At 38.6% G+C, this 24,517-nt stretch overlaps 1 protein-coding gene across 1 annotated transcript in view; it reads right to left on the bottom strand.

Annotated features, from left to right (window-relative positions):
* The window catches only part of adamts3 (ADAM metallopeptidase with thrombospondin type 1 motif, 3), a 222,104-nt gene that overhangs the window by 10,463 nt on the left and 187,124 nt on the right, over positions 1-24,517 (bottom strand). Inside the window, exons 18-21 of the mRNA XM_085785926.1 lie at positions 22,893-22,973; positions 14,445-14,608; positions 8,266-8,422; positions 5,785-5,917 (exon numbers count right to left, since the gene is read on the bottom strand). Of these exons, the coding sequence (XP_085642052.1) occupies positions 5,785-5,917; positions 8,266-8,422; positions 14,445-14,608; positions 22,893-22,973 (535 nt within the window). The remainder of the gene's footprint in view (positions 1-5,784; positions 5,918-8,265; positions 8,423-14,444; positions 14,609-22,892; positions 22,974-24,517) is intronic.

Genomic DNA, 24,517 nt, shown 5'->3' with positions numbered 1-24,517 from the left:
TCTCGTTTGTTCATGTACAGAGTGATTCTCTAACCATGACTTTTGTCTGACAGAATCGCAAAACACAAAAGTTTCTTCTCACAAAAGCAAACCAGAGCAACATGAGCACAGACCATGAACTTACTCTACAAAGAGAAAGAGAAACAAAGTTTTTTTTTCTCTCATTTTCCATTAGAGAAATCAAAACTTTTCAGATTTTCAAGGACTTGTGGAGACCCAACAACATATTATTAAGTGTATAACTATAAAACTTTCTTGTCCAACCCAAACTCGAAAATATTAATAACTTTATTGCTCCACAACTGATGATCTGTACTGTACCAACTCTCTCTCTTATCTCTCTCAGCCACACAGTCCCAAACTTCCTCCCTGACATTTTCTTATCAACTCGGCTTAAGTGTTCTTTAGTTCGGCTGAAATCTCGCTGCTCTTTCTCTGAACAAACGGAAAGGAAGTGAAGTTAAGAAACAAGTTGGAGAGGCGAATAATGAAAAAGAAAAAAAAAAAGATCTGGCCAAGTTTTGAGGGAATTTGTTTCTGTCTCAACTCAGAGACCAAACTACAGAGAGTCAAAGACACAGCAGCAGAATAATACACACTAATTTCCAGAAAATTCATAAACGTGTCGAAATATTTCATTCAAACCAAAGGAAGTGGCACCAAAGGAAAAAAAAACTGGAGACCAAACTTGGTGGCAGGCAGGATAAAATGACATGAATGTTTTAAAAGCTTTGAAATGAAATGATAATGTTTCAAACTCTTCTCCTGGATCATCGTATCAAAATGGAACAACAGGAATAATTCAAAGGAAAGACAGGAGAGACAGATGGTGAACCGACTGACGTGGGATCCAGTTCAGTTCAGTTCAGTTCAGTTCAGTTCAGTTCAGTCCAGTCCTGAATGTTTGATCGTTATCATTAAAAAGCTCTCAGGCCTCCGAGTCGTTATAAACTCTCATGATTGTCACGTGGACCGTGAGTTGGAAGAAGAAGAAGTTGGGAAACCACCATCTGGAACAACAAGCTCATCTTCAACATCCACATCACGAGACAAAACACAAACCACACCAACCTCTGCATCTCTGCTCACTTCCCTTTACGTCTGTTTATCTCCTCTTAAAGCTATGTATTTATTACGCTTTCAGCTTCGCCTTCAGACAGATATTTCACCTTTGAGACCGAGTCTTATCTCAGAAAAGAAGTTACAATAGACACTAAAAAAACGCCACAGAGGACAGAGCATGTGCTGACTTATGAGGTAAGTCTGTGTCTCTCCTGGGACGACGGGACGGTGGTGGACGGACCGGTCCTCATTATCTCCAGAACCAGTGGAGCAAATGTCCAAAACAGACATTATGGTGTAATATGGTTGAACTGGGGTTCATAAAGAGACAGCTGTGATCCTAGAGTGGAAATAGAGCAATTAAAGCAGCTTTTAATTTTAGAGAAGTAGTTTTGAATAGAGTACGATCATTAGTAAATTACTTTTGTGTTTTAACTTGTTATTACAGCTTCATTTATCCTTATTTTATTCATGTCCTACTCTGCTTGGTAAGATTCTGTTAATCCAAAAGAAATGTTTGGGAATGGATTGTTTTGCAAAAAAAAATCCAAAATCTTCTGTTCCTCTTTTTTTTTTTTTTATAGAAGATTTATGTGAATATATACCAAACCTTTGTGTTTATGTATACGTTTTTATATCTATCTTATTTTGTATGTAAATTGCTATTTTTTTCTCTTATTTTAATACATTTCTGTATTGTCAACTTTTTCTGACTTTTAAGATGACTATTGTTGTTTTTACATTTTAGGAGGTATTTCCATAAGCCTTATTTGCCTTCCCCCTCTCCTGCACAATGTTTAACTTCATGATTCTCATTGTTGTTTTTTTTGTAGGCTACATAATTCGCAAATAAACTAAACTAATTTGAGAGAGGTATTATTTCATGAAATCTGTTTACAAAACCTTTGAAATACTGTACTTTGGTGCTCTGATGAGCAGAAGTTGGAGTGGTTGTTTAATTTCAGTGTGTTTGAAGCTGCTAGTTTTATTTCTCGAGCCTGGAAAAGAAGACAGGAAAATGTTTCCTTTTCTTTTTTTTTCAGATAATGGTTTTGAACCCCTGTTTGCTTTCTTATTTTTTGATGTGCTGATGATGAGCCCAAATCCTAAAAAATGTCACTGGTTGGAGTGAAATGCATCGTGGGACTGCTCGATAAGATAAGACTGAAGATACCTCACAATGATGAGACAAATGTCCATCAGGTAGATGTAAATATATTCAAACTGGAGGAGAGAAAATGTCTAAATTTCTGATGCTAGAAAAGAGTCAGAGGATCAGTGGGACTGAAATCCTGTTAGCATCCCCCAAAAGCAAAATCTTTCATTTATTCCAATGGATTTCTGTGAGCTCCACATCTCCAGCCCATCAGCACTTCAGAATAAAAAACAACATTTCCTGAACAGCAGCGAGAGCGTGTGACGCAGCCGAGCTTTAGACTTTAGACATTAGATACACAACAGCTGGCAGGTAAACATTAGCTGACGTTGCATCATCTGAGTATTGAAGTTGGGCCGTAATCTAAAAAGCCGCCTCGCGCAGCTTTGAGATTTGGACGGATGATTTTGGCCGCGGTCCTTTGAGGGCAGCTGCTGTTCAAACTTCCCTCTCTCTCTCTCTCTCTTTCTCTCTCTCATCTCCGACACTAATCAGCTTATACGCGTCCTTCTCCTCTTTCAGACACACTTCTTTCACCTGCAGGCGTTTTCTGTCACGACCCCGACTTCGTCTCCAGTCGGTTTACTGTGCTTCTGCAGCTAAACGCAGCCGAGGCGAATCTGCACTCGCGCCATCTTGTCTCTTTTGGGTTTAGATGCCGTTCCACCGAGCCCCACACTGAAACGACGTATTGATGAACAGCAGCAGACCTGAGCGGGAGATAACATCGTCTCTGTCAGAGCCTTTCTACAGATTTATCGACTTCTCGACTCTCTGCGTCTAAAGGATTAAGTCCATCCTGGGGCCGAATGAAGCCGTAAAAACACAAACATGAAGAGACGACAAAGACTTTCAGATGGACGCAGTGGGAGGAAGGAGCTGCTGTAACCTGCAGGAAAGACATGAAGCTTTGACCTGCTGCAAAAACACCAATAACATCATTATTATTAATAATGTCCTTGTTAGCCTTCTAACCTCAAAGAGATACAACAAATCTGACTGAGCCGCCCATGCACCATGATGAACTTTTAGCTAATTTGCAGGAATTAACCTGCTTCTCTCTGTTGAGCACAAAGAGGTTTAAGTCTGTTAATTGTCGCTTGTGGCTTTAATTACTCTAATTATTTGTTGTCTGACACTGTGGCTCAGTTTCCATGAAACTTGGGAATAATGAGTGAAAATAAATGAAAAACTTTGGCTTTTTGTTGAATTTTTTCCTTCTAAAGGAGGAAGATCCGTCAAAAAAAACATGACCTCCATCAACCAAAATGTTTCTGCAAAGGGCGGGGCTTAGCTACAGTAAAAAGATTAGATAAGATAAGACTTTGTATTGATCCCACCTATAGGAAATCAACTTGTTACAGCTTTTCTTACAGAAGTAAGCTTTTCTTACAGAAGTAAGAAAAGCAAATGTAAAAAGATTAAAGTTGAGCTGCTTGTGCAAAGGCTGAAACATTTTTGACTAAGAAGACGAAATTTGGGAATAACTGTATAGAGTTTGTTGATTCAAAGCTACAAATGTTGAAAATCCACTTCAACAATTTGTGTTTTTGATCATTAATTTAGTGTACACTGTGAAAACGCTGCATTGCTGTCATGTTGAGAGTCGATCTCTGGGTTCAACTTGATGCAGATTCTCTCTGGCTCCCGTCTGGATTCCCTCTGGATTCGTGCTGACGTTAACGCAGACTTCTAACAAGTGCGAAGAAACTCTCTCCAGTGAGATGAGTCATTTTCTGGGCTTCTCGGTCAGTCGACTTCACTGACTGTTATAACAGCGGCTCTATGAGAAAATAACAGGCCGGTATGTGAATGACCTGTTATTATACTCATACATAGTAGTCCAGGCAATCTAGTTTCATTGTGGTAGGAGTAAAGGGGAAAAAAACAAGCATATTCGGGTGTATTTTGGGCATATTCCATTAGTGTATTGCTTATTTGCATATTCAAATTCATTTTAAAAGAAACTTGTAATACAAAAAAAAATTACTTTTCATGTATACTTTCATTGTGTAAAGTTTCATTGTGGTAGGAGTAAAGGAAAAAAAAAGCCTATTTGGGTGTATTTTTGGCATATTCCATTAGTGTATTGCTCATTTGCATATTCAAATGTATTTTCAAAGAAATTTGTAATACAAAAAATGTTACATTTCATGAATACTTTCATTGTGTAAAGTTTCATTGTGATAGCAGTAAAGGAAAAAAATAGCCCCATTGTGGTGTATGTTTTCTGGCCTTATTGGCACCATAGACTTTATATACAGTAAATCAATCTTGGATTGATGAGAATTAAACATATTTCCCCAACTAGGATTTCTTAGGACTTTTAGTATGTTGTTCTGGACACCTCAAAGAAATGATGTATGGTGAAAAACATTCTGTTATAATTAGTCTGTCGGAAAACGCTATTTTGCCTGGACTGTAGGTGGAAGTTACAACATCCCGACCTCTGCTGCTTTAATCGCTGCTCATCTGAACGGCGAACATCGACCCTGCTGATTGGCCGGCGGCAGCCACACGTCAGGCTCTTTGTGCGAGGAGGATGAACGGTGTTGGAACAATGAATTAAAAGTCGGAGCCTCTGATTTAGCACTTGGTCTGACTCAGAGCTGTGAAAGCCACAGAGGATTTAACGCTCCCTTTATCATTTTAACGCCGAGACGTTGACGTAAAATCGGTGTTTTCCCTCCGACCCGGAGTGTGTCATTAGACGTGAATGTGCTCTTGTGTTCTTGCTTCGGTGCCCGAGGTCAAAAAGCTGCACGTGGTCGTGGAGTTTATTTATGCATCTGTAGGTTTTTCTTCTTGTGTCTCCGGACATAAACGCACAAGGCCGACTTCATGTCTGCATGTTCGCTGACGGTCACGGTCATGAGCTGATAATACAATCGACCCATCTGTGTCCATTTCGTTGTTCTATAAATAGATTAGCCTCAGTCCGTAGTGCTGTGCGGTCTGGACAGGAAGTGATTTGCGTGGCTCCTGTTAATCGATACTTACAGTATCTGTCTGCTTTTATTTCTCTGTCTGCACCAACAACAACAACAACAACATGTGTCGGTGTCAAATCTTCCTGTTTGAAATTCGTTACAGTTACATAAAATCTTGACAAAACAACTTGGTTATAGGCTGTTTTTTTTTTAAGAATTTGTGATAATTTATCTAAGAAAAAATGTTAGATATAAGAAAAGTCCTTTTAAGCATCAGGATTGGTGATATGAAGATATTACACCACTGTTGGCACGACTCCCTGCCTTGAATCTACATGATGTATTTAATTAGCTGCTTATTGTTTCCAGGGTTTTATCACTTCATCTATTTTAATCCGTGTAGAGCGAATACATCCGCGCAAAGGATTGTTGGCAAGAAGTCATTTTGCCTCGACGCATCATGAATAATGAGACAAAATAACAAGACGGCTGAACATTGAAAAGACGGCTTAGTGATGATTTTAACTTCCACTCCCGCTCGACCACAGACAGAAATAGAACTGAACTGATCCTGAGAAAAGTCACATCAACACTCAAATGTCTTCAGTTCCAGTCCAGGTGTGTTCAACAACTCACTGAGGCTGCGTGCAGTCCTGCAGGTTGCACATCCGGCGGATGGGCTTCGGCTTCTTGCTGGCGTCACAGTATCCTCGGTGGACCATCTTGGTGTCTCCTTTCTTTCGACAGCCGTACTTGGTGTACTGAAACCCTGCGGGAGAGAGGCCAAGGTTTTTAACCATGCAGTAATCTACATTATGCATTAACCAAAAAAACAAAAACAGACACAAAACAGCAACACGTTCCCTTTAAAGGTAAATTTAAGTAAAAATGTCCAGTGATTTTCCAGTCTGTGATCAATAAAGTTTATGCTGTTATGTTATGCTATGCTATGCTATGTTATGTTATGTTATGTGAGTCAATTTTGACTATGAGAAATTTGTATTGGAAAAATACTTAAATTCAGTTTTTTTTTTTTTTAAATTCTTCAGTCATTTTGTTGTTGTTTTTATATAGAAATTCTGAATTTAAAGTATAAAGTGCAGAATTTCTTAATTTCAACTTAGTTTACAAACAAATTCTGATCTGATTAGTTTATAAATACAATTCAATTCAATTCAAACAACTTTATTAATCCCACAAGGGGCAAATACTTTTGAGCAGCAGGTTGTCGTGCCTGTTGCTCACCCTGAGGTTTCTCAGATTTTTCCCTGTTAAAAGGGTGATGTGAGGGTCTGTTTGTAAAAACGGGCTATACAAATAAAATTGCCTTGCCTATGATTGTTCGTCCTACCTATCATTTTTTCATCATCTTTTCTGTCATGACAGTGTTGAATAGTTTCCAGAGATGTAATTGTGTAATATGATTATGTCAGATTGAGTTGACTTTTATGTCATCAGTTCATCATTTCGTCCCATTACATAAATGTATTCAATTGTGTCATAATTACTGTATGAGCCTGTGACATCTGGTCAGAAACGTGTGTTTAATGCGTTACGACCCTTGACCGGCAGTTTATAAATCAGTTCACGTTTTAATAAAAAGTGAATGTTGTTTCTGACAAATCGGCAGAAAAAATTCCCTCAAGGTCGAGATGTTTCTGGGTTGAAACGAACAGATGTACGAACACGCAAATCAGTCACACGACACCTCCCGCCCGGGCCCTGTGCGGCTGACGGAGGTGACGAAGCGTAAAACAAACAGCCCTGTCAATCCTGTTTCATTTTGATGCTGCAAGAAGCTGAAGCAGCCGATTAAACGCTAACTTCACAGCAGACACGGTTACATCACCTAAAATAACCCACTAATGCAGCTCATGTTTTATTATCAACTTAAAGGACAATTCCGGGCAAAATCAACTCAGGGGCTGTATTTTCCTAACATTTTAGGTCTAAAAGAAGGAATCTGAAGATTTTCAGCCAAAGCAGCGGAATTTGCATCCGGTCCCATTCATCGCTATCGTGGCGATGCAGGGATAGACACAACTACTGCATAACAGGAGCAATTAAACTAAAAATCTTCAGATTCCTTCTTTTAGACCCAAAATGTTAGGAAAATACAGCCCTGAGTTGAATTTGTCTGGAATTGTCCTTTAATATGAGGCTAATTGTGTTTTTTACACAGGTTGGATGTTGGTAACCCACCACATTCAGTAACTTATTTTGGACAAATAAAATAGAGTTATCCAACTTTAAACTAAGTATTCAAGTTTAGAATATGTTTTTTTTTCTTTGATATAGCCTACTGTATATACGTATATATATATATATATATGTATATATATATATATATATATATATATCCATCCATCCATCCATCCATTGTCCACCGCTTATCCGGGTCCGGGTCGCGGGGGCAGCAGTCGGAGCAGGGATCCCCAGACTTCCCTCTCCCCGGACACTTCCTCCAGCTCTTCCGGGGGGACCCCAAGGCGTTCCCAGGCCAGCCGAGTGACGTAGTCACTCCAGCGTGTCCTGGGTCTTCCTCGGGGCCTCCTCCCGGTGGGACATGCCCGGAACACCTCACGAGGGAGGCGTCCAGGGGGCATCCTATACAGGTGCCCGAGCCACCTCAGCTGGCTCCTCTCGATGATATATATATATATATATGTATATATATATATATATACATATTATACTCGTAGGGTAAAGAACCATACTGTATGGTAACTTCACTGACGTTGATGTGCAGCAAAAAGAGAATTAATAAATTGAGAATATTTGAAAAAGTAAACTAACAACACAAAAAAAATCCTCCATTATTCTCCAGTAAGTGTCCAGGTTTGAAAGTATTTAAAAGAGTGGCCTAGAAAGGGTTAATGCCCCTATATCTGCTTGAGGCTATTTCCCTTTTATCAGTACTACAAACGATAATAATCAAATGTCTTTAAAATTCAACAGAACCCTTTCAGGCTGACAGGGCGGGATAAAACAACAACCTGACCAAAACACAAAGATCTGTGACCGTGGGACTGAAGCTTGGACGTCAGATAATTGCGTTTGAAGAAGTAGAAATCTATTCTTTTCTTTTTCCAATCTGATGGTAATTTGTCCTTTTACCTCCGGCACACGGCTTGGAGCACGGCGACCAGCTCTTCAGCGCCCACTCGTACGTGTCCTCCTGGATGACGTTGTTGTTGTTCACGGGCACCGAGTCTTCGTGGATGATGTACTTGTACATTAAAGTGGAGCGCGTCTCATTGTCCTTGGGTATAATCTGCAAAACCAGCGGAAGACAAAATGGAGAAAACAAAAAAAAGTCATATTTACATTACATTATTGCAAATTTGTGCAAATCAATGCATCAGGTTTGATTTCAGGAGGGGAAAAAAAAGTCGGTGGTGTGAGAACAAGCTGTTACTGGACAGAAGCCAAGTTCAGCTCCTCCTCCTCCAGATGTTTCTGGACTTTTTTCCTCTAGGAAACATCTGGAATATTTCTCAGGTACTGTATAACCTACAGTACAGCTGTGCAGAGCTGAGTGGATTAGAGGAGTTGAGTTGTTCCCAGCAGCGTCAGACAGGAGTTGGTGTTGGTATTAGGTTTGGAGGGATTAACACAGATACAGATTAGACAGATAGAGATTATACTTGGATTACATAACTGCTGCTGTCAGATGACAAAACACTGAATATTTCACGTTATTATCGATTCTTTAAAGTTATTTCGATGGGATTTTATCTAATATTTAATCAACATATTATCTCCTGGTGTATGTGATTTTACAGTACATAATCATAAAACTAACAGTGGTAATCTGCGAGTTTAAAGTCTTCTGAGTTGACGTCATGTCCTTTAGCAACCAAATCTGAATATCTGATTTTATTTAATTTTTTGTTAATTTAGTTTTTATTTAATGGAAAAAAAAGAATATAAGAATGAAAAGGAACAAAAATTAAAGCGAAACTAAAGTGAAGTTCTTAATTTCCACACTTTGTGACACAGTGACAGGAAGCGCAGAAAGTGTGTGAATTAAAAAAAAGTTTTAAATTCTGTCACTGTGAGATTTAGGACAGAGAAGTGTTCACCAAAGTTGAGGAGGACTTTTATTTGAACTTTAACTTTAGAATAAAGTTGAAATCTTAAGAATAAAATAAGAAGTGGCTTCATTTGTGGAGCTGGAACTGGATCTGATGAAGTCGTCTACAGTATTGTTCATTTGGGGTTGTTGTTTGTTCCACAACTAAAACCATCAAACTTCATCTTATTGTATGAATCAGATGATTTTACAGATTCAGGTTTTTCTTTATGAACATAACTGTGCTGCAGCTTCGGTGGTTTCGTAACATAATCTAAAAGCTGATCCAGACATTAACATGTGAATTATTTTTATTTTACTCTTTTTTTATTTTAGAAATATTTATATCTTGGATCCATTCCAAATTACATTTTTCGTTGCTTTTCCATGACTATTCAGGAGCTTTGTAACAGTAATTCTGATTCTGGTTCTGAACTCAGGACAGGATATACTGCATCTAGACGTGTTCTTGTTTGTCTGAAGCTTTTTCTAACTTCACTGCTGCTGCTCAGTGATCAGTAACTGGAGTAGAAGCAGCAGCTCGTCCAGCTGAGCAGAAACGTGTAAAACCTAATGATCAACCACCGATCCTTCATTAGCTCTGTCTTCATTAGCACCTGGAAAGCTTAAAAACAAAAACAAACTGATGCTCGGCTGAGGTGGAGAAATATTTCATATGAAGTTCGCTGATAAATTTCTTGTGACATTTTTCTGAAAGATGGAATAAAATTATTTTAATAACAACTGAAGCCTGGTGTGCAGAATTATGATTTGATCCAAACAGCCTTTCCACACGGCTCAGCTTTGTGTTGTTATCCTCCACTTGTGTCCACTTGTCTGAATAATTTGCACAAAACTGATATTTTCCATCTTTTTTTTTATTGTTCTGAAATGAGACCACACTTCATGTTTTTGAAATTACAAGGAAACTAAATTCCTCCTCCTCCTCCTCCATTTTTTTCTGAAATTGCTTTTCAGAGAAAGTTGCGTTCGTGGGGAAACTGTGAATTAACTTGTGTCAGAGCCGCTGCTCTCTTCAGCGTCGTGTCCCTGTAATTATTTCCCTGTCAGATTATTCAGACTCACTCAGCCCACGCGTGAATGGCACTTAACTCACATGAGCCGCGGTCCCTGCAGGAGAAACACACAACAGCATTTAATGAGCTCAAGCAAAAGGTGAAATTGTTGTTTTTGTGAAAACTTAAGTTTCCTCAAAAAGACTCAAAGTCTCACACGAGAGTATCAAAGGGCAGAAATGAGAGCACGACACCGAAAGAAATGAATTATCGTATTAACATTGCCTGAATCATTTCATCAGTTCTTTAGTAAGATGATGAAAGAAGGACGGATTAATTTCTATTCAGCACCACATTGGCAGATGATGTATACTAAAAAGCCACAGGGTAATGTTTTTACTATTTGAATCAAATCTCATTTTACTTCTTTTCTACTTGCGTTAGTAATTTCCGCTCTTTCTGGACCCGAGGGCACTTTTTCTTTTTGTAAAGTGGGTGGTTTGGTTTGTGCAGGAAGCGACAGGAGCTGTGACTTAAAGCTGCTTTAATAACCCTGCTTCTGAAAAAAAAAAAAAAGAAATATAAAATCTGGGTCTCTCGGGCATTATCTCTGTTTCACTCTGTAATTCAGCTGCTCTCGTTCCTAGCGCGACGTTCCTGAAAGACGGCAGAGACACACATACAACAAAAGGTAGCAGCAGATCCCTCGATTCATTGCGTGCCACTGCCAGTGACGAAAATAATACGGTAGCGAAACGACACCGACTCTGACAGAGAGAGAGAGAGCCAGAGGATTTAGGACTTAAAAAATCTAAGTGCTGCTTGGGTGCAGGGGCCTTAAAATAAAACAAAGTTTGAGTGAACAAAATGTCAAGGAGCAGTGACGTGAGGAGAGGACCGGATGTGTGGTGGTTTTTATTTCATGCAGTTAGAGCGAACACGCTGAGCTGAATTTCCCTCTGGATAAATAAAGTATCTATCTATCTATCTATCTATCTATCTATCTATCTATCTATCTATCTATCTATCTATCTATCTATCTATCTATCTATCTATCTATCTATCTATCTATCTATCTATGCTGCACACTGCATTAGAGCTAACTACAAAAAAACAATAACAAAAAACAATCACATGACTGTTCATTGTTAATCACAACTCACACATTTTTTATTTGTTCAAAATGTGCTGCACCTTACAGTACAAAGATATCTTTTGTTAAATTACGGATAAATATGTTTGTATTTACATTATGTAACATGTTGTGTTTACTCTGACAGACTTCCACTGTAGCTTAATCTGAATATAATACAGATATCAAAATATACAAATGATTTTTTTTTATTTTTTTATGGCTTTTTAACACATTTTAAAAACTCTCTGCTCTTGTTTTTCATTGGATGGGTCGTTATTTGTCAGTTTTCTCCTTGTTTTATCTATCTTAAATCATTTTTTAAAAATCTGTACAGCACCTTGCGACTTTGTCAAGAAAGCTTCCATATAAATAAAGTTTATGATTAGGATATTATTATTATTATTTTATGGACATTGTAGACGTTTGTGGTTTTCTGCAGCATGGTGTGAAAACAGTCGTGTGGTTCTCTGCAGCCTCCACAGCTAATATAATGTCATCACTTCACAGTTATTTTGAGGGTGCGTTATGAATATAAATATGCGAGAAAACACGTCTAACCAGGTTTTTAAAATTCCTCCAGTGTGTCCCTGCTTAATTAAGATAATTTAAATGTATTTTATCCTAATCAGTGATAATAAGGAGATAAATGAGTGACAGCTCCAGGTGGAGGGGAGAGGAGCTTATATACATAAATTAGTTCTCATCACTGTCAGAGCGACTTCCTGCTTCAATGTGGTTGTTTTTTGGTTTGTGTGAATCTCTTATCGTCTCAAACAACGCTGGTGTTTCATTGGACGGTGTCTGAGTCATGATGCTCCACAGTTTCTTTCTTTTGTCCACCTGTCAGCGCTCAGACGTCGGATCTCCAGTCAGTCGCCGTGACTCACGTCTGGTTCTTTACGTTGCCACAGCAACAGAGAACAACTTCAATGTCAAAATACCTGCAAATGATTTTATTTTGTCCCTTTTAACTGGATCAAACACGTCACACTCATATAATCAGTGTTAATTGAAGTATTTATATTATTTATTCATATCTGACTGGTTTGTCTGAGTTGCTCCTCACACCAGATTTAACTCTGATGAACATGAACATTATTTGGCTTCTTAAAATGTCAGTTTCCAAGATGATTTATTGCCACTCATTAGCCAAGCAGTTTGTTTTTTGTTAGCTGTTATGTGTGGCAAAAAAAACAAAAACACAAAAAAGTTTATTTCACTTTCCTTTGTGGGAATTTACCATGTTTTCTATTTATACAGTAGTAGTATGGTTATGCACTTTAGACTCCTGCTGTGCTTAGGGCCACGGGGCAAATACACCAAGGCACTTTTCTTCTTCTTAGTCATCTTCTGTACCCAGTTTCCATTTGGAACTGAAATTATATAACAATATATAATATATCAAAATATATCAAAATGTGTGGTTCGATCAGGATCAGTATGCTACTACTTTTCGCTACTGAATTTTAGCGTATGCATGCTCATGGATTTGATTCCCATGTTTACAGAGATCTCAAAATTTTCTAGTTCATTAATTAATCTTTTTTTTTTTTTTTAAATCATCTATCTCTCCTATTTCATATTTATCTTCAATCCAGTTCTTTGTGATGATCTCTTTCCCTGTTGCTCTGATAGGAGCACACTGAATTTCATTGTTAAACCACAGTGACAAATACATTTCCTTATGTAATATATTGTTGTAATGTATTGTTGTAGAAAACTGATGGATGGATATCAGTTTTCCTGAGCCACACAATGCGTATGAATGATCATGGTGGTGGTCGGAGGCGCTTTGGGTATCGGGTATCAATAAAAAAGCGTTATATTAATGTAATCCATTATTATTATTCGAACAATCTCCAAAAAACACTAAAACTACAGGGATTTATCACCATTTCACCATTTAAAACCATAAATATATATATATTATTACTACATTGTACCATCTCTATCCTCAGAAAGCCTGGACGTACATTTATCTCCTGCTCCGTGTCAACAGGCCAAAGATTTCTAACAAATGAATCTTTTGAAATCAAAGATCCTTATAATTTCTCCTCTCGCCTCCTCTCCCTGCACTGCCTCCTTTAATGATCTTTTGTGCGGTCTGCGCTGCCTATCATCAAGGCTGCAGACCGTGGGTGTGCTTTTTTTTTCATTTCAGACCTGTCATTAAAACGCTCAAGGACCAGAGGTGATGTCATTGATGAAGACACAAGATCAAGTCTTTGTAGAGCTGGAGAACTTTTAATTCCTGCTTTGATCTCTTCCAGGTTTGATTTGTGCTGTTTGCACTAAGAGAGAGCCCGAGGAAGTGACTGTATTACCCAGAATCCTCACTCCCATCCACTGTTAGTTTTGGGATATTACTCAATATTTCAGTGCTGGTTTAGAAACGCTGCAGGTTTCAAATCCACCTTTTCACTAGGGCTGGGACGATATGCTTTTCTCCCGATTCGATTCTTCTATGATTTTTTGGATGGCGATTCGATTTAAATTGCGATTCTACGATATTGCCGATTCTCTCGATTTTTAGTCTGCATTTTTAACTTTTATCTGCACACAAATACTGTAGGAGCCTATAAATTAACATATTCCATTATAAAGTGAACTTAAACCCTTTTCAAAACCTGTAATCTCTGTATGTAAAAAAAGGCTAACAAATGCACATTGCACAATATTTAAAAAAAACAAAAAAAATATCGATTTTTGGAAAAAAAAAAAAAAAAAATTTAAATCGTCAAAAAAGATTTCGCAATATTTATGTGAATCGATTTTTTCTCCCACCCCTACTTTTTCACTCTCATTAACCATTTTGCTCTGAACATCTTAAGACTTTGACCAGTTGAACTTATACGGTTGGTTAATTAAAGAGTTTCATTAATTATTATCAATGAGATAGCGATGGGCAGTTAATTAGAAACAGCAGGGGGTTGGGGAGGATGGAGCTGACCTGCTGCTTTTTGTACAGCGCTCACTGTCACACAAATGAATCTTGTGCATTAACTCAACACAGGAAGCTTTGATAGAGTAGGAGAGGGGGGTGGTGGGTAGGGGGGGTTGTTGTTATTACCAGAACCACCACGGGGTCGTGCAGAGGTCCGTCCGTGTGCAGCGTCTCCACGTCCTCCTCGATGATGTAGTGCCACTCCACGCCCAGGTCGATGAAGCTCCTGGTCTTCACCTCCTCCCCTTTGCCGTTGAGGATGTAATGCCCCGTCGCCTGGTTCTTGATTGCTGGAATCAGTCGTTAGTGATGAGCCTCTCACATACTTGAAACGTCTTTTCTCCATCACTTAGAAAATGATTGAATTATTCAACAAGGAAGTAAAAAAAAAAAAAAAAAAGGTTCCCTCAGAGGGGCCTGAAGGTTTACAATTCAGTCTCTCGTTTACACCAAACAAGTTACTACAAGCGAGAGACTGAAGTGAAAATTTATGGTCGTCAATGTCTCATTTGATGCGTCACATCTGATACATTTACTGTAAAAATGACAATTAACAGATGCTGAAAAGAGCCTGGTATCTCTGCTACAGATCAGTTCCTCTGGTGCTCGTATTATTCAGAGTGTCGGCTGTGGCTGTAAGCGAGTATGACTCATTAGTTCTTCATTCATTCAATAACTCATTGGCATTGCTACTACGTATGTGCTTTTCCTTTTATGTGATGAGGGTCGACTCCTGTATTCAAGACAGGAGAATATTCTAACCTTGTCTTTATTTCATAGGTATGAAGAGCTTTATCTGTCTTAATTTAACTCTCGCTGACTGACTGAGTGATAAAGTTGCACTATTGGTCGATTGGCCAAGTGCTGACATTTCTCTACAGGTTGCTGCTCTTTCGAATTAATTTTAAAGTTGTTTTAAAAGTTTAATCAACTTTTTGATTCCCAATCAGCAACTTTTTCAAAAAAAATGACAGCAGAATATTCTAACCTTGTCTTTATTTCATGGGTAGGTACTGTGTCTTTTGTAAATGTTTTGAAGAAGAACCAGCTTTATCTGTCTTTGATTCCCAATTAGCAACTTTTCCAACACAAGCACCTCATCTAGTGACTTTCCAGACAAACCTGAGGTGCCACCGTTGAGCTGTGAGTGAAACGGCTTTTTGTGATGATGATTCACAATGAACTACAGGTGAAATAACAGCACAGCCATTGTATTTGACCGGTGTGTTTGGTGATTTTATTGGACGACACTGCAGCTATGAAATCAGCTGGAAACAGCTTGAAAAAGTAGCAGTACTGAAATAAATTTGAAATAATGTCAATTTCTCGCTTTTTACTGAATAATTATGAATACGAATTGTAATTTTGTGGATTATTTCTCTCAAGTTTTTGTTGTTTTTCTTTTTTCTTGTGTCTTCATAACATGGATGTGTTTCTCGGTGTCAGGACTTTGATCTGAGATTGTTCTCAATGTTCCTTTAATTAATTAGTCTTTACACCTCCCCACCATGGACCTTCCTGTCACCGGGACCCTGGTGAACTAAACACTAATTAGCATTGTAATAATCTTTTAATGGTATAAAATCTCATCACTTACATTAATTACAACAGTGTTTTAATCCTCTCTCATATCCTCAGCGACTTGTTCCATTTTAGCAGCTTTAACATTATTTCCCAACATCTGGTGTGAAGGGCGTTGACGTTGTAAACTGTTATTTCTTTCTAAGTGTGAAACAATGACTGTGCATTTGTTTTGGAAATAAAACTGCTTTTTTTTTTTTTTACAAACTGAAACAGAGCACCAGAGAAAAACATCTGACCAGGTTCAGCTCTTACATACAAACCCCACATGAGGCTTTGAGGTCGTGATGAAGAAGCTTCCGATGAGATACAGACGCACTGATAGAAATACAGAACTAAAAACAGCAGGAGACTAAGTGAAAACTGAAACAAGAGCGAGTGTGAAAATGTTTCTCACAGCGATCCATCAGCACGTGTCATTTCACATGGAATGACAGCGACAGGAGGGATGGATGCTGTTGCTAAGACGACAGCAGGGGGAAAACGGCGATGCTCAAAATGACAAGTTTAAGATGTTCGACTGAAGCTGAACCAGACGCACAGCACGGCACGGCGGGGATGAAACTTTGCGTTTGAGTCTCGTCAGTGGAGAGTTTCATTGTCAAATTGTTCGTCAAGTAATTATTCAGCGAGTCTCCCGTCCTCAAATTTGTGTGTAAAGTCAATTGTGAGTCACTGGCTGGTCACACACTAGACGATTTTCAGATCTAAACCGAGTCATGAGGACTGTTTCAATGTGGTGCCCAAGATTTCCAAAGGATGCTTTTTGTTTGTGTATGTTAATCAGGCATGATCTCATTGTTGACTTTGGTTGTGTAGCCGGCGGAGATCAACTGTGCGGAGATCAGAGTGTAATGAACTAAGGCTCCATGAGGAGGAATCGAGCTGCTCTCCACCACTGAACAATAACACCAGTGAAGTGGAGAGTGTGTGTGCACTTGTGTCATCATCTTTCCCCCACAATTACTCTGAGTGTTTTAAGGTCACAACGTCAACAGGTTTTTAACAACATCATCCAGACTGCGTGATTAAACCTGACTTGAGTTACTGTACATCCAATGGTGCTTCTTGTTTGTCTTACAGTCGACATTATAAAGTGTTGTTGTCTTTGCTCCAATAGACCGAATCGCCTTGTTGTAAATTACAACTACTTCCGGGTAGAAAACCAGCACGTAATTTGAAAGAGAACAGTAGAAACGAACGAGAGTTTAGCTATATATATATAATATTTTTTACACCCTATCACCGTTTAGACAAATCTGAAATGATTGAAGAAACATTACTATTTCTGTGTGTGTGTTTTGTGTTGCTATGTGTTGTATTTATTCAGTTTGGGGGAATCACAGTGTCTAGAAAGCATCAGCGGCTGCAGCTGACAGGGACAGCTAAGCTAACGGCGGTGGCTAAGCTAACGGCGGTGGCTAAGCTAACACCAGGACGTCAGCTGTTAAAACCGTCCCGTTGTCGGACACGACATGAAACTACTCCAGTTAGCTCAGTCATGTTGTAACTAAGATATCCGCTGGAGAAAATATTTTTTCATGGACCATTTGAGTCACTGAGTTATTAAAGTTAAACAGCTAATCGTTAGCCCGGCTAATCTATGACAACCATGACTAATTACAAAAACGTGCACACAGAAATAGTAATGTTTGTCCAGTCATTGGTTTTATAAACTTTACAAACATCAGATTAGTCTAAACGGTAATATAGTGACATGAAAAATGAGATATAGAGAAACTCTCGTCCGTCACTACTGTTCTCATGTTGGTTTTCTACCCGGAAGTAGTTGTAAACAACAAGGCGATTCGTTCTATAGCTGCTCGACTTTGTGTGTTTGTATTGAAGTGGCGACACCCAGTTGGTGACGCTTACACACCTAGTCCGGTCTGAGGCTGTCAAATGCGTCCTAACATCCTCTAGTGTGTCTCCAGCCACAGGGACAGAGAATGTAAACAGCAGCTGTTGTTTTAGCAAATGCTTCAGAATGACATGTTTGTCCTCAGTCTCTATACTTAATTCAACCCAAACAATCGACTTTGCCATCAGAGCCCCCCAGCTTTGGAACGACCTGGCCGAGGAGATAAGGCATGCCATGCCGACTCAGTGTTGGCTTTTAAATCACTTCTTAAAACCCGCTTTTACAGACTTGCTTGTATGTGATGTCATCCTATGATCTATTTTATCTCAGTTTTACTCAGATGCTCTTTGTTTTACTCTCTTTACTCTTTTATCCCATCTTTTCTTATCATATTGTATCTCATTTTATTTGTTTTGATCATGTATACCCCCCTTTTTATTTATTTTTAACTCTAGCACTCCAATTTATTGTTGGGTTCTTGTATTGCTTGTGTTGCTGTATTGCTTGGGTGGTCCATCTCTTATGGTTTTATGGCATTTGTGTTTGTCTCTTCTGTATTGTTTTGTGAAGCAAAAGGTGCTATATAAATAAAGTTATTAGTATATTTTATCATTTCCGTTTTTGTTCATTTTGTAACAGTGATTTGTAACAGTGAGCAGACAAATGACCTCGTCCTTCAGAGAAAATAACTCTTATTTTGGTCAATATTAAAATCACAATTATGTCTGTGACTTTGTTTTTGATATTCTATTTTACTCTCTTACTATATTTTACTGTTTCACTACAGGCTGATCTCAATAGTCTAGGTGTAACTGCACAACGGAAAATGATCCTTTTTTCCCCTCGATTATGTTTTTCATGTTTTGAGATCTTTTCTACGACTTGTTCTGCAGGTAACCAACCAATTACATATTTTGTTATATAAGATTGGAGGTCATATAAAAGAGGATTTCAATTTTTTGCTGTAAAATATGCACATATTTTTTAATGATTATTCACAGTTTGAGGGCCACCCACACAGATATTTTACACATGCAGTGATTAGTTATTGAAAATCTTTGAGTATAAAGACTATACAGGGTCTTTCAAGGTTGAAATCTGCATCAATCATCCCGTTTTTCATGTCATCTGCTGCTGATGAGTAGGTGTAAAACAACTTGAACAAACAGGACATGAATGTGAACATAATATTTTAACGACTGAACATGAAACGTTGGTATTTTTTTCTTTCCTTATTGAATAGTTCCCTCTCATCACATATGAAGTTAAAATCAGTACATGCCAGTCCAGCACTGGAATTACTTGCCTGAATGCCTGTGATTGAGTCTCTCTGATTGGAGCCCGAGCTGGAATAAATGCGGGACTAGGGGGGGGAAACAGGGGGTCCAGTGACGTCATCGTTTCCAATCTACAGTAATCAGCGGGGGTGTCAACACCTTGTGACGAGGCTTTGAAACATACCACACTGACTGCCATAAATTTGATTTCTGCACGTATGAATGGAGGGTGATTGTCTGACGCAGCAACAGAGCAGATGGAGGAGCTCGGCGACATCAGATAATGATGAAGAAGATGAGGCAATAAGAAGACTTCACATCTCTGAGGCCCCCAGCGTTGGACGGCCTTGTTATCACAGCTATGAGTGTGAAGCAGAAAGTGACTGCTTCTGTTTTTTTTTACTGACGCTTCAGTTCAGTTTCCATAATCAATTTTACAACTGTCAAAAACCCTCTGAGGCAAACCGCTGATCCAGGGCCGTAAAAATAAAACTGACTTTAAATGTGCTGTGTATTTGATTTTGGATGATGATAATGATGTATCTTTATGCAGTGTTGGAACAAATACATATACAGCTTCTTTTTTTTTTTTATGTTTGTTTTCTACAAGGATCATTGGCTGGAGAAGGGACTTATATAATATTTTTTATTTCTTAACATATTTTTTCTAACATATCATTATACATTTTATTCCTTTTATCGATGTCTAATGCTGCAATACTGTAAATTTTCCCATCATGTGACGAATAAAGGATTTTTTTATCGTATTGTATCACATTGTAACTTATCTTAAATTATCGTACCATATCATATAGTATCTTATCTTAAATTATCATATCATATAGTATCTTATCTTAAATTATGGTATCATATAGTATCTTATCTTAAATTTTCGTATCATATAGTATCGTTCATAGCGTATTGTATTTTATCATATCCTATCAAATTCTCAAATGATCGTATTGTATTGAATCATATTGTATAATATCTTAAATTACCATATCGTATCTTATCCTATCATATCGTACCTTAAATGACCGTATTGTATCATATTGTATCTTATCTTAAATTACCGTATTGTACCATATCCTATGTTATCTTAATTATTGTGTTGTACTGTATTGTATTTTATCATATTGTATCCTATCTTAAAGTATCGTATTGTATATCGTATTATTGTATCGTTTCGCATCATATCATATTTTATCTTAATTTATTGCATTGTATCGTATCATGAAGCTGCCTTAATTAAGTAATTAAGACCGTTTTACACAGATTCTCAGCTAAAAATGAGCTGGAGTTTTCAACCAAAATCACAAAGCATCAAAATAAGTTTGTTATAAATCTACAGTTTTCTTCACAGAAACCATATGGGCAGAGCAATAATTAACTTTTTTTTTATTATCAGGCAGGAAACCAACATACCGGTAATCCTCTTCCTGGAAACGCTATGTTCTCCCGTCTAGTCTGGAAACTTGGGGATATTAGTTTTTTACTGAAACCCACAGTAAAACTGAGATGAAGCAACACGGAGCTACGACTGCATCACTTTGTGGCTCTGCAGACTGGATGTATTAGCAGGTTTATTCTGGTCCAGACAATCCTGAGAGAGCGTCTCTGAGGTTGATGTGAGCTTTGTACGTTTTTACTGTAGACGTCGGTTACTGAAGTTTTCGGATGACGAAATCTGGTGTCTTGAGATGAATATTAACGTTTTGTGTGTGTATGTATTTTGGTATTATTCCTTTTGGATGAGAGAATCACAGTTTTATAGGATTATCGGATAGTTATTTATTTTTACCACCCGTCTGTTTCAAAGACTTTTCTTGTGTTCAACGTGTTGGAGCGTCTCTAATTCTCTTCTCACTTTCAGTATCACATTAACAACTTGAGTGTTAAGCGCTGCTTGAGAGGCGCTCGGCCTCGGGCTGAGGAGATCAGCGCTGACCCGTCTGACCCCACAGATGCTGAACGAGTCGGGTTTTTCCTCGGGCTACCAGCGAAACAAAAACCAAAAATGATTAGCTGCCTCTTTCATTCCTTCAATCATCTGTCTGATAATAATCCCGTGGAGATCCTGTGACCCCGCTGCTGATTCACAGACACTAAATAAAAAACTTTTTGTCTCTTTTTGCTGATGTTCAGTTTTTTTGTTTTTTTTTATTATTTCTTTTCTGAGTTGCTTGCTGATGCACTCACTCATCATCAGGCCTGTTGAAAATAAACTGTGACTGATCCTGCGAAGGTCTGACAAGTTGAATTTGCTCATTTAAAGATGAATGAATTGCTATTTATACATTGGTGGGACCAACTGACTGTTACAAATCAACAAAAGTGATTTTAGATCTGAGCTCGGTTTTCTTGTCATTCTAGTGTTTCATTTTATCCCCTGTGTTTTTCTTACTGGACCTGTGGAGTCTAATAATAAAGTCTTGATTGATTGATTGATTTAATTTCCTTTATAGCTATTATTCTAATTTCCTCTGTTAAGCACTTTGTACATTTGTTTGATAAGTGCTCTATAAATAAAGTTTATTTTTAATATTATCATTTAAAGCCGCAAAGATTGGATTGATCAGCTGATCGACACAAAACAGGAATATGACACACGAGCATAGTCTTTGATTCCCATGTGATAGCAGTTATTTTTTTACTGTAACCATGAGGATGAGGATTGTGTAATGTTGAGGATGTTGTTACTAACTCACAGGCTGAGTTCTTCAGAGCCGCCTACGTACGTAATGTAAGTACATGGGTCATACGGAGCTGCCCCATGATGCACTGCGGCTCGTCAAAATAAGATGCAGCAGATTTTAGTCTACATAAAAAGTTTAAAAAGTGACCTATAAACAGTGTATAAATGAAAACTGTAACAGCTTTTAGCTTGCTTTCAAATGGTGGTTCATGGGAAATGCATTCTGGGATATTGGCCATGTCTTTTCCTTGTGCCTAAAACTAATCAAGTCAAGTCACGTCAATCAGTCTGGAGTTAATTACTATTTTTATGGACTTTTATAGACAGTTGAGGGGATGTGCTGCCAAAATCCAACACGACGAAGCAGCTCTGAGAGCCGCTCTGCAGGAAACCGAGGTCACTCTCCACATTTCTCAAATCTCAAAATATAAAATATCAGATAAATCCATCTGTCACTTCAGCACCACGGACAGTGCCACAGTTTTATCACTACACACTAAAGTCAAATTATCAGCATCTTTATCAAATAAACCCATAATTCATAAACTACTGACGATATAATAGAATATAAAAATGAAATGACGAGGTGAAACCTGAAGTAAACAGCTGCAACAGTAGAAAGTTTTTGACAACTAAGGTCCGGTACACCTGCCGCCTTCAGGAGGAACTCCTGAGATTTTCATCGATCAGAGCGAGGTTGTTGAGGTTGGAGGACTCGGTCAATAACATCATTACTGAGCATTTGCACAAACAGCTGCTTTGATCTCTGCTGTTCAGTCTGTCTCTGTTCAAAACACTGTAGTCATGGAGAACATCATGGACGAGTGGCGTTCCAAGAAAACCGTATGATAAAAATAAACAAATTAAATAAATAAAAAAAATCTTTCGATCAGCGGGGGGTGACAGCAAATTAATACAGAAATCTCTCTTTAATAGACTGATGAATAATGAATGAAGAAAATGAAGAGTCATTTTCCCAGCCTGTGGAAGTGACAGGGAATAAATTATGTAAAGTCTGTAATCTATGATTTTACACCCCGCGCTCCGGTTAAGTCATCCCGGGAGAGACGGAGTAGGCGGTTACGGGCTATTTTCAGGCTTTTTCCCCCCCCGACTCCACACGTGACATGTGTGTGTTTGTGATTCGAAGTCGCACTTACCAAGAATTTGAGGGGAGGCCTCATGTTCTTGGATGATCACATGTCTAGCTCCGGGAGGAATGAGAAACATCTTAAGGTAACCTTTATCAAGAGTTTGCAGCGGCAGAAGCAGAAGAGGAGGGAGAGAGGGAGGGAGGGAAAGATAAGACAGAGACAGGTGAGTTAAGCAGATACAGGAATCATCTGTCTGTTTGCAGAGGTGGACATCACACATGTGTCAGAAGTTCGGAGTTCACTTTGCTCTACGGAGAAGTCGGAGCAGGAGAAAGGAAGAGACTGCAGGTCCAGCTTCTATTGAAACAGCTTCATCACATCCGTCTGCTGGGTTTTGTTGGAGAACTGCAACTGTTGCTATCGACTGTGTGCAGACAGGATGTGAATGAATGAGAGTAGCCGTGTTTCAATAAGGCAGTCTGGGTTTTTTCTTTTCTTTTCTTTTTTTTTTTTTACTAGAGAGCAGCAAAGTCGTCTTCTGCCAGTGATGTCCACCGCTCTGCAAACCTACTGTGACTCACCCAGCACATTTCTAGAGTCTTCTGTTTCATTTAAAAACACATTTCGAGCTCCTTTGGGCAAAGAGAAGGCTCCTCGGGTTTTCCCTTCAAAAATGAAAATGAATGTTAGTTATTCACAGTTTCTCTCTCTGCTCCCCTCCGCCTCACGCTTCACTGTTTCTCTGCAAAAAAAACCAACAAAAAAACGAGACACACACATACAATTAAAGCACATCACCTACAGTGGAGGCGGCTGTAATTAGCATAGCAGGGACCTGAGGAGCTACAACACTGAGGAGGGGAATTTTTTTTTTCATTTTCTGCCCTCACTGTGGCACTTGCCAATCACCAGGACTGAGCTGTGGCGAGGTGTAATTACTCGCCGTCAGATTTGACAGGCTGGTCCAACACGTCTGGGGCCACCTGAGGAAGCTCCACTGCAGAGCTGATTAGAAATTCAACTGGCACGCTTATGGCACCGGTTATTATTATTAAACGACAAAAATTTGCAAGAAGATGATGCCTTCTCAGTAGGCAGTTTAAAAAAACAAACAGGTGCATGATAGAAATGATAACCGGAAGCTGGTTTTGCTTTTCCAGTGGAATTGTACGTTTACGTTTCCATGGTTTTCAGTCGTTGTCATAGTTGCGGTAAACACATGGATCTATTAACACTGGCTTTTAATACGGATGTCAATTTGTGTGATATCCATTGTTAAAAGCTGGCGGGATTGATCCATACGTTTTACAGATTTTCATTGAACAAAAAAAACAAAAAACCATGCATTTACCGCGACTACCGAAACCATAGAAACGTAAAAACATAAAATTCCACCGGAAGAGCAAAACCGGCTTATGTTTTTGACGTTCGGAAAAAGGTGGATAGAGACTGATAAGAAAACACCGGCCATCCAAAAACCAGATGTTTAAAAAGACCCCTGTGGATGTGGCTGAACGGAGCATCAGCATCAGCATCAGCATCAGCATCAGCATCAGCATCAGCATCAGCATCAGCATCAGCATCTGCATCAGCATCAGCGTGCCAGTTTAGGAATCAATCAATCAATGAATCAATCAGCTGCTAGTCGGCCGACATTGTCCTCGACTGCAGGTCCACCTACACTTCACACA

The sequence above is a fragment of the Trachurus japonicus genome, chromosome 9, assembly GCF_045865225.1.
Source record: "Trachurus japonicus isolate A0001 chromosome 9, Traja_1.0".
Lineage (NCBI taxonomy): Eukaryota > Metazoa > Chordata > Actinopteri > Carangiformes > Carangidae > Trachurus > Trachurus japonicus.
Note: the sequence above shows the minus strand (reverse complement) of the source record. Positions and strands in the feature narration are given on the sequence as shown.